Source organism: Silurus meridionalis, chromosome 23 (assembly GCF_014805685.1).
Source record: "Silurus meridionalis isolate SWU-2019-XX chromosome 23, ASM1480568v1, whole genome shotgun sequence".
Taxonomy (NCBI): domain Eukaryota; kingdom Metazoa; phylum Chordata; class Actinopteri; order Siluriformes; family Siluridae; genus Silurus; species Silurus meridionalis.
In genome coordinates, this window is record NC_060906.1 from 8,603,380 (window position 1) to 8,614,845 (window position 11,466).

At 40.3% G+C, this 11,466-nt stretch overlaps 1 protein-coding gene across 11 annotated transcripts in view; it reads right to left on the reverse strand.

Moving 5' to 3' along the window:
- fryl (furry homolog, like) overlaps positions 1 to 11,466 on the reverse strand; it is a 110,542-nt gene that overhangs the window by 57,846 nt on the left and 41,230 nt on the right. For all 11 annotated transcript variants that reach the window (XM_046835869.1, XM_046835865.1, XM_046835866.1 and 8 more), the window contains 5 exons: positions 4,426 to 4,649; positions 3,101 to 3,154; positions 1,680 to 1,819; positions 1,419 to 1,515; positions 1,247 to 1,326 (listed from right to left, as the gene is read on the reverse strand). In XM_046835869.1, coding sequence (XP_046691825.1) covers positions 1,247 to 1,326; positions 1,419 to 1,515; positions 1,680 to 1,819; positions 3,101 to 3,154; positions 4,426 to 4,545 — 491 coding nt within the window. In that variant the 5' untranslated portion in view covers positions 4,546 to 4,649. The remainder of the gene's footprint in view (positions 1 to 1,246; positions 1,327 to 1,418; positions 1,516 to 1,679; positions 1,820 to 3,100; positions 3,155 to 4,425; positions 4,650 to 11,466) is intronic.

An 11,466-nucleotide genomic window follows, 5' to 3' on the forward strand; every position in this document is an offset into this window, starting at 1 on the left:
TTTAGATCGAAGCAAGGAAAATTCCCTGAGATGGTATGAGAAAGAAAGGACTCAAAAAAGAACCTCAACACATTTACGTTAATATTTACGTCATTTGGCAGATGCCCTCATCCAGAGCTCTCTGTTATACAACTGAGCAATTGAAGGTTAAGGGCCTTGCTCAAGGGCCCAGCAGGGGCAGCTTGGTAGTGCTAAAATTTGACCACATGACCTTCCGATTAGAAGTAGATAACACTCTTTTATAATGTTGTCTTTGCTGCATTCGTTTAGAAATCGGAGCTCGTAATTTCTCACCTCTGAGCAGGTAAAATCAAAGCGAAAAAACCAAAACAAAACAAAGCCTCCCACACAATTTTTTATTCCGTTGTGGGTACTCGGGATGTCCTTTATGCACCATGTGTATTTAAAAAAACAAACAAAAGCATTTGAGAATGTGTGTCCTGTAGAGGGTCAACCAGTTTTACAGATTATTCGGCACCAATATGTGCTGAAACTCTCTGCAAAAATACTTAACGATAGTTTTTCCGGGTTGCGTTATACAGTACGAAAGTGGCCTCTAGAGGCAGATCACTGATGCCATATGCTGTTTATTTGAAGTGTTTTTTTTTTTATTAATTTCGGATGTAACTAACATTTATTTGTGTTCAGTTTAAACGCATGCCTTTGATTTTCCTCAATATTTATTAATATAATTTATATATCTATATCTATATCTATATCTATATATATCTATATCTATATCTATATCTATATATATATATATATATATATATATATATATATATATATATATATATATATATATATATATATATATATATATTAATTATAGTTATATATATATATATATATATATATATATATATATATATATATATATATATATATCATATTTAGCACATTTCCATGATTTTGTAATATTTTTTTTTGTTTGTTTTTTTTATTTCTGTACTATTTTACAAGGATTGTTATGGTTTTTCTTTTTATCCAGTATCTACTTTAAAAACAATTGGTTGATTAATCGGTTATCGGCAGTACAATTTAACCTAGCTATAAGTATTGGTCGACCTCTAGTGTCCTGGACACATAACTATAAACTCTTGAACACTAAAAAAAAAGATTTTTGAAAAATGTGCCACATGTTCAATTAGAGCGATATTTCGAATTAACATCAGAGACAAAACTAGCTTAAGGAGAACATAGATATGAGAATTTGGGAGAAGGTGTGAACACGTGCCCCACTTACCCCTCTTTGTGTTTAAAGTGCTTAAAGGCCAGGTTAAGGACCTCATGTACTAATGCATCTGGTACAGGATGAAGAGGAATCTACGAAAGACAAAAACAGAGGCATCATCAGCCATGAGTACAAGACTGAAGCTGGTTGAAGGTCTGATAAAGGTGTAGTCCAAACATCTCACCTGTTTCAAAACCTCCACTAAAACTAAACAAAAAATGAAGTCTATGGCTAAATCCCTCCTCTCTAGTAGGTAGTCTTTATCCCGATGCTGTTCATCCCTGGAGGAGGACAAAAACAAATCCCTAGGTTAAAATGAAATCTAAAATCGAACGCAACAAATTAAATGAACTTTAAACACTGGAAAAAAATAGGAGAACGTGCAAAAACATGCCTGCGTGCCATACATCAGTGTGTGTGTGTGTGTGTATATGTCTGTGTTTACCCTTTGGACTTGGTGCTGGATCTGGGCCTGTATTCGTAAGACTCGTCTTCAGTGCCGCTCTGCCTCCGGTACCAGTCGAACAGTGTGCGCAACAGCGAGGGCAAACAGTGTTCCGCTATGGAGCTCATAGAGCTTATTAACTACAACACACAAACGCCAAATCACGTTATAAACCACTGCATTATATACACTATACGTATAAACGAACATTAGACATTAGAATCCTTCTTTCCCGGAAGTCGAAACACAGGTAAACCCTGACCTGTAATGGAGATGCAATATGGTAAGTTGAGGCATGGCCCAGCCTTCCCAGGAGTCTTAAAGGACTCGCTGTACTGCATTTCTATTTGTTTTTCACTTGCATGTTAGAAGATGCTGGTTTGTTATTGATTATTATTATTTTTTGATGATTTAAATTAGCTGATTGTTTTGGATCGATCCTCCATATCATTAGTGCTTTTGGGATGAAAGAGTTTGAACTAACAGATATTGCGATTATACACCGATCAGGCATAACATTATAACATTATGAGTGGTGAAGAGAAGAACACTGATTATCTCTTCATCATGGCACCTGTTAGTGGGTGCATATATTTATTAGGCAGCAAGTGAACATTTTGTCCTCAAAGTTGATGTTAGAAGCAGGAAAAATGGGCGCGCGTAATGAGTTGAGCGAGTTTGCCAAATTGTGATGTCTAGACGACTGGGTCAGAGCATCTCCAAACCTGCAGCTCTTGTGGGATGTTCCAACAGATAAGCTCCTGTAGCTCAAACTGCTGAAGGAGTTCATGTTTGTAATGTTAATGTTTAATGGGTCACAACTGTTTTAACAGCAAAAGGGGACCAACACAATATTATGCAGGTGGTCTTAATGTTATGCCTGATCATTGTATTAGGCACTTTGTACTGTCATAAAACCATACGACGACTGAAACAATACAGAAAGGTTTCAACACTGTAGGGCTGCTTTAAGGATGCAGACAAAGGGCGGATGCAGGTTTGCATTCCAACCAATCAAGAGCCACACCTGAGAGTCACTGAAAATGAAAATCATTAGATTTTAAACAGGTAGATTTTTTTAATTGGTTGGAATGAAAACCTGCACCCACACTTAGTGGAAAAGATTGGACACCTGGTCCACAGGGATCAGGTAACGAAAATGCCTTCCCAAAGACTGTTAAAGGCACGACTCCTATCGAGCAAGTCGGAATCAGGGAGCGATTCCCAGTTCTATCGTCTGGACCGCGTGGTGAAGTGACGGATGCTGCTGGGAAGAGTTATGTAACTGCTGTCTCTCTCTCTCTCGCTCTCTCTCGTTCGGCCCGACACACTCCAACACCCCACAGTGATCTATCGCTGTGGATGATGCAGCGATTCCCGTGCACACGCAGCAAATCTCCAGCTTCTGTTTAACGTCTCACCTGATCAAACTGCGAGTCTTCCCCTCGCTGCAGAGATCTGGACAGTGGCTTCTCCTGGACAGAAAATGGACAAATGGTCAGGGGAGAAGAGCATTCAGAAAGATTTCAGACATTCAAAAGATTGTTTTTCTACAAGGAAAATCCATTGAGCCGAGCAAAACTGCAACAATAATAAAAAAATTTAAAATAAAAAAAACAACCGAAACAAATTTTCGTTTGGATTTTATAAGAAACCAACTGAAAGAAGAACAGCTGCTCATTTCGAATGAAGTGGATGATAAAATGTCTTTCTCTCCTTTATAGCAGGGGACCAGATTATTAATCCAGACTAACACATTTGACATCATTTCTCAATTTGCTTTTTATTAAAGGAACTCAATTTACAATTATCACAATGAGTTTATTGACTACAAAACAAAGTATTTGGAACAAAATTGTGGGGTGAGTAAATGATTGTCATTTTTTTGGGTAAACTATCCCTTTAAAAAAGAACTTGAAATAGTAATAAAATAATGAATTTATGAACAATTTAGTGCATCATTTTCCCAAATACATTTATTTATAAGAGTTCTGAAAATCCGTGGATTTTGGACGCACCCCCGCAGCACCTATGGTACTGTAGTGAATAAATCTAGACATTATGTCACTTTAATACAATAGTGTTTTTAAAAATGTAATGACATTTGTTTAAATTGTTTAAAATCTTATTTCTTACGTTCCTAAACATTCGATCCCGCTGAGGATTCCTGCAACTTGCGGTTAGTCACTTTCCAAATGAGAAAGTAGAAAAATATTCTTCATAATCGGGGGGTTGACTGTATATAATTTCAGACAACATTCCTACACCAAACAGTCTCGATGAGAAACCTGTGGCTTCCCCCTGCTGGTGCACAATTGAATCAATGTCAAAGTGTCCCCCTTAAACTCGGTAAAAAGACCATCTGTTTCTTTATCAATTTGTCTTTTTTTTTTTTTTTTAACTCATTTCGGGTGAACGTTTAAATAGAGCGCAAATCCTGCTGTTTTTAATTACTACGGTGACCGGCAAAAGCTAACACCCTCTCCTGGTTGGAGAATTAGCACCGTAATAGGAAAGCAGTCTTTTCATTCTTCAACGATAGGACTGACATGGTTCTGCAGGCCGTAACTAAAAAAAAAGATACTGCGGGCCGTATCTCGCCCGTGGGCCGCCAGTTGCCCGTTCCTGCAGTAGAGCGTAGTGATAGTAAGGAAAAATATATAATAAACACCTGCATATTATATGATAATACTTTTGATTTTGCTGAAATAAACCGATTGTGTTTTTATGTCTCTCGAATACTGACCAGCGGTTCAGCCATGACCACCTCGATCTTCTTTTCGGCGAGCACGGCGAACTCGGCGAACAGGCTCTTGATGACGAACTCGCCGGGCTTGAGCTCGGGGTCGATGGTGATGCTGGACATGGCTGCGGCGTGAACGCTGCGCTTCTCCCAGCTGAGTGGAACGGACAGAGCCGTGTAGCGTCTACTGGCGCTGCTGCTGCTGTTGCTGCTCACTGGGACAGAAGCTGGACAAATAGACACAAAGAGAGACACGGGACATCATTAGCTTTGTGACAAAAATCGCCTTCGATAGTAATTTCCTGCACTTCAGAGGGGAGAAGGACACGTGGCGTGTCTTTTTGACGGCTTTCGCTTTTCTGCACAGCTAAAGATGTCAATCTCTGTGTTTATACATGTTTGATCTAAGAGCCGTTCCGACTTGTTCGCTTTCACGGAAATACACTTTTTTTTTTTTGGGACACGGCTTTCCGGGGACAACCTCAAAATCCTTCCGAGGTGAAACTCCACGAATGTAACGGAACTTGTTTTTAAACCATAAAATTATCCATGTAAACCTTTCACCAAGCTCTTACAATACTGCTGCTGCTGTATGTGTGCGAGTGTGTATGTGAATGTGTATGTGTATAAACTGGGTACAAGCACAGGCAAGAGAATGCGAGTCACATGTCTACCCCCTTCAATTGAGGAAATCCCTATCCTCCTCTGCCCCAGGTTACTGGGAAAGTTGCAATAAGTAAAAAAAAAAAAAAAAAGCACAAAAAAAAAAAACAATGAGTGGAGACTAAAGAAAGACCTATAAAACTTTGTTATTTTTCAGAAGAGGAAAGCTGAAGGCTCACACCCAGCAACAAGACTCACACACACACACACACACACACACACACACACACACACACACACACACACAGGGAAGAACACAAACATGCCTTGTATTTCGTCAAAGGAATGTTTTTCGGCCTGCGCTACAAAACACGCCAAAACCTTACCGTGATTAATAGTCTATTAAGTGTGTGTTGCTGTTTTGGTGCGAGTCTGAGCTTTCGCTTGGTGTCTGCTGAGTTTTCACATAGAATACAGAGGCAGTCGCAGATGTGCAGTTGCCTGTTATACAATTGTCATGGAGATACCAAAACGGCATCCAAAACAGGAAATGATAACCTCTTTTAGTATTGACCAGCAGTGTTCACGCTCCATAAAAACAGGAATAAACGCACACACGTGCACACTAACATACATCTAGAATGTGAATCTGATTACACGACAGATCTTATAGAAGTGTTGGATTAGTACTAGAACTTGTAGCTACTGTTCATATTCTTCACGAGTTCTTCATGGGAGCTGGTTAAGGCATTGAACTCTGGAGCGGAAGGTCACAAGTTCAAATCCCGGCACCGCCAAGTGGCCCTCGAGCAAAGCACTTAACCCTCAGTTGTAAATGTCCCCTTATGTAAAGTCCACAGCCTAAGAAACGAGCAGAAACCCAGTGGTTGAACCAGAGGTGCCATTGTTTGTTCTGTCTTTATGGGATGTATGTACAGGATGGTTTTACTCTCGATACTTGAATACACTATAAAGTTTTGGGACCCCTGATTGCTCCGTCTGAATTTTTTTTTGGGGGAGGGGAGAATGTGAACGCTGACTGCACACAAGACCTCCTCACGTCACCTGCATCAGCACGTAGAGAGTGGGGGTTCTTAAAACAGCAATTTTTTCCATTAAATGCCATATAAAAAACTGTCAATTGTTTGATGCAGACTGCATCCTGAACACACGGATAACCATGTCAAGCCCGAGTCCATCTAAAAAAAAAGATGCATTGGAAAGGGTTAATTATTGACTTGTTAGTAAATCGGGTAAAGACTCTTCTTCTACAAAAAAAAGGCACGCCATAAAAACAACTCGGGGCCTAAACGACAATAAAAACAGAATACATGATAAAGTGCATAAAGACCCATAAAGCTCCTGATTTCTGACTCGAAATGAACAGCACTGGGATGATAATAATAATAATAATAATAATAATAATAATAATAATAATACAATTTATTATGATCATATTACATTACCAGACCCAGAGGTATACGCCAAACTGAATTTACATTTACGTAATACAACCATATATACAAATCATCTTCTATCTCATCCTCCTTTTTTTTCAATTATTCACTAAGCAAATAAGAGTTAAGGGTCTTGCTCAGGGGCCCAAAAGGCAGCTTGGTGGTGCTGGGATTTGAACTCGTATCTGATCCACTAAGCATGCGCTTTCTTACAAACTACCCCCATATTCGCCTCACTAACATGAGGATGTACATGGATGATTCACGCAGATGATCTGTCTTACGAGTTGAAATGTCCTGAAAGCCCCGCCCCCTTTCAGTGAAGCCCTATTGACCTGGTAATTGTGGCCGCTGTAGCTCAGGTTTTTTTCGTGGAGAACGAACAGCGACGTGCCTCCTGAATCCACAGAACGTTCGTTGAAATATATTGTAGCCCGTATCTAGCAATTATATACGACTGCACTGTGAAGGTCTGAAGGACGATAAAGAAGAATAAGTGCTCAAAAAATACAGCCCTGCACACACCTTTACAATAAATGCAGCTTCCTAGAGCACACAGCGCACACAGCGCACACACACACACAATGACATCACCCACATCAGCCCCATTATCATCTCCAGTTACGTTGTGCTATTTAAAGACAGAATCAGAGACGGTGAAGTCACGTACGCTTCTGGTCTCGATCTAAAAAGGACAGGAGCAGCCATCGGCCGGCTCTTACGTTACAGGTTATGTACAGGTTATCGTTCTTACGTCAAATTAGAAAACCTCCAGATTTGTTTTTTTAGGTCGAGAATAATCTCTGCTATTTTTGAGCAAAGAAAAGCGAAAGCACTCGAGCTGTTTAGGCGATCGGAGCTTCTCAAAGACAATCTCAAAGATTTATTTATTTTTTCTTTCAAACTGCCGAACTCGGGTCCGAGAGATGCGTCCAGCCGGACCGTGAAACTTTTTCACATGATGGAAATGAATATATACGCTATTTTCTAATAAAACCTTATTTATATCAGACACATCAAGCTGATATGATATTTGATGATGCTGATGAAGAGAGCAAGTGTTAAACATTAGATACATTGAGTGAGTGAATAAGGGTAAATTTAAAATGTGACACTCTGGCTTTTTCTTTTATTTATTCATTTATAATGTGTCCAATAAATGTTGTTAATGTTGTCCGGACCTCCGCTGGCGAGGAGGATTCATTCACTGGACCTCGATTTTAGTTTTTAGTTGAAGACCCCTGCACTACATTTACAAAAGGATTGGGACGCCTGACTTTCCCAGCCATATGCGGTTCTTCCCCAAACTGTTACCACAAACTTGAAGGCTCACCTATTGTATCGAACTTCTCTGGCTGTGGATGCATGAAATGACCCAAAGCCAGCTCCATGAAGATCTGCTTTAGATGGGTTGGAATGGAAGATCTGATGCTTTAGAGCTCTAGACCCTAGTGAACACCTTTGGGATGAATGTGAATGCTGACTGCACCCCAGGCCTCCTCACCTCACCTACATCACTACCTGAATTTACTAACACTTGTAATTTAATGAGCACAAATCTCCATAAAGTCTAGTGGAACATCTTCACAGAAGAGTAGAGGTTATTATAATAGGGAACTGGGATTAAATGTGAAATGGGATTTTCTAACAGCACACACAAATCTTTGTGTAGAGGTCGATAGCAAAAATCCATACCAATGCCTCTCAAGGTCACATTGTTATGCTGTCAATGTCAATTGTCCTCATCAATGTCTTATTATGGTTAATTACCCTATCACTTGTCAAATAAGTATCCAATCTTTGACTCATCACTGTCCAATGATTGACCTATCAATCTCCAATAACCGGACCAATCTTTGTCCTAATAATGTCCAATCATTGTACCAATCATTGTAGTATCAATGTCCAAACATTGTACCAGTCTTTGTCCTACCAATGTCCAATCATTAACCCATCAATGTCCAAACATTGTACCAATCTTTTCCCCAACATTGACAAAATATTGTACAAATCTTTCTCCTACCAATGTCCAATCATTGTACCAATCCTTGTCCTACCAATCCTTGTCCTACCAATGTCCAATCATTGACTTAATGTCCAAACACTGTACCAATCTTTGCTCTATCAATGTCCTATCATTGTACCAATCCTTGTCCTACCAATCTCCAATCATTGACCCATTAATGTCCAAACATTGTACCAATCTTTGTCCTAACATTGACAAAATATTGTACCAATCTTTTTCCTACGAATGTCCAATCATTGTACCAATCTTTGTCCTGTCAATGTCCAATCACTGTCCTACCAACGTCCAATCATTGACCTATCAATGTCCAAACATTGTACCAAACTTTGTCTAATCAATGTTCAATGTCAATTGTCCTTATCACTGTCTCATCACCTTCTAATACTATGCGAGTCACTTGTGCTACCACTGTCTTTTTGATGTCCCATCCTCTCAACATCCGATACCCACATAATGTCTATAGTATCCAAAAGAATGCTTCTCGATACGTCTCAGAAAGCGACAAAAGATCCTATCTATGTTCTATCTCAGTGAACAGTAACAGCATTTCCCAGCTTCGTTTGCTGTCCGGTTTGTGTGCAAGTTTCGTCAGAAAACCAGGACGACAACCTGTGCAGGTCTTACATCAAGTTCCTGCCTGAAAACAAATGGCTTTTAAGATGGACATAACGCGAGACAGCGTTCCTCCAGCCGAAACAGAGTGTGAAATCCGATCGCGAGTGCTCACTCGTTTAAAATGGCAGCTGTAAATAACTACGAGCTCTGGCCAAACATTCGAAGCTTCAACCTTCCTGAAAACGTGACAACAGTTGAGAGAAAACCAAAGCTGGAATCAATAAGGCTTTGACCACTTTCATTTTCATTAAAAATCTTCCTGAGCAAACAGGGTTTCAGGGTCAGGCCCTGGTCATGGAAACAGAGAATGGGTGGAGTGAAAAGACAAGGTTTGTAGGTAATTATAAGTTTCAGAGGTTTAGAGACGAGCCAAAACCTCCAAAACATGACGTGAGCATTCAGCAGTGATAAAGGCTTCCTGGTTTTGTGTGTGAAGTCCACAATGTTTACAACTTCCATGTTTATGGCCATGCTCTTCTTAGAAGTTGGACAACGATAGGTCAAAAATCCTAGGGTTAGGGTTGGTTCTTGTTGGCCTTGAGGCTTTATTTGGAGAACCCACGCAATACAGATGCATAAGAAAATTTGCTGTAGGAACTTTTCTAGGTAAGTCCTAAAAACACACTGCGACAGTTTCATCACCTTAGCTTGGGCCAATGGTTTGGTCAGCGCCCTCCATACACTGAAGGAAACGAATAAGAAGAGATGGAGGAACAAGAATTATGTGCTCGGCCCCCTAATAACAGTCTTAGTGGTACAAAAGCAGGGTTTTACTCCTCTGAGGTTTCAGATCTGGCCATTTATCACATTCTGCACACCGACAATGAGCTCAGACAATCCTAAACTATCCTTTAGTCTGACTGCAAACCGGCACTGCTCTGACGCAGCACTATTGCAAGCGGAAAGCATCTGGAATGTGCTGAGAAAAAAAAAAAAGATTTAGCAATGAAATGCGGGGGGTGGGGAGGTGTGAGCATGGAAGGTGCAGTGCATAAGTTTGGAAACACCTGATGTTAATGGGTTTTTGAGACGCAAGCGCACGTTTGTTTATGAGTACAGATAATATAAGTACAGATGTTCCACTTTCATTTTACTACATTTTGAATAACAGCTTTACCAAAAGTGTTCTTCGTTAGATTTCCATCTGACCTTGTGGTCCGGTTCATCCCAGAGCAGTTTCATAGGATTTAGGTGCGGTGACTGGGCAGGTCATTCCATAAAAGAGAACAATCCAGATGAGTGTTTTTTGATGAAGTTGTCTGATGAAGTTGGTTCCAAAAAGCCGCAGTCCAGATGACGGTGACGAAGTATGGAATGGGAGCCATATTGGATCTGTTTTCCTTTCCCTTGGAATAAGTCTCCACGACTACCATGTATTGACAGTGGACGTGAGGCGGCCTGCTAACATCATCTCTCCTGTTCTTAATCTTACACAAGTTCTTCTATTAGAGCCAAAAAAATGTCACATTTGGATTCCAAAGGACCTTCTTCCAGTCGCTCGCTGTTCTCTTTTTGTGCCTCCAAAACGGAAAAACTTCCGAACTTGTCCCGAGCGCAATTACATATATAACTATTATTGAATTTATGTACAGCTCCATAACCACATCTAAACCTTAGCTGCAAGTCAGAAAAGTTCTAATCGGCAAGACGTAGTCCGTCAGAGGGGCAGTGCCGAGGTTGTAATAAACAAAATCTATCTATGTAATAAAATCCTAAATCCCCTGACAGAACTGCACTTTGAGTAGACAGGCTCTGAAAATTGTCCTATCGCTGCTCAAGAAACGATATTGCTTCAGACGTGGTGAGGAAAAAGTGGGTGTGGCCAGACGCGAGTAAAGTGCGACGTTGGTCGATAAGGCGAAACAAGCGTCTGAAGCTGTTTATGATACCTCCATGTATCTGCATCAAACTTAAAACTCCAGACACCGAGGGCAGCGGCGTGATCCGCGATCATCATCGATCTTTCTGACACTGAAGCAACGCAAGGTACGAAACAGCTCGGTGCCAAGCTTCTAAAAGACAATAATACGACCTCGGACAAAATTGCAAAAAAAATAATTACGGACATTTTTACCGATTCCACAGATTAGCGACGCAAACTAACGTAAACGGCTTCCCGAAAACTCGAAATTATGGCGAAATTGCTTTTGTGACGTCTGCCGATGTTTCTGCTTAACACCTAATATAATGTCTGTAGCGGCACGTTTACTCAATAGTCTACAAGCTAAGCGAATCAGGAGGAAGTGCCGTGTCATACACAGGACCCTGAACCGTGGTATTTTTTTAAAGATGGGTTGAAATTGACAGCATTACAATCATCATTTTTCCCCCCGATTTGCCATG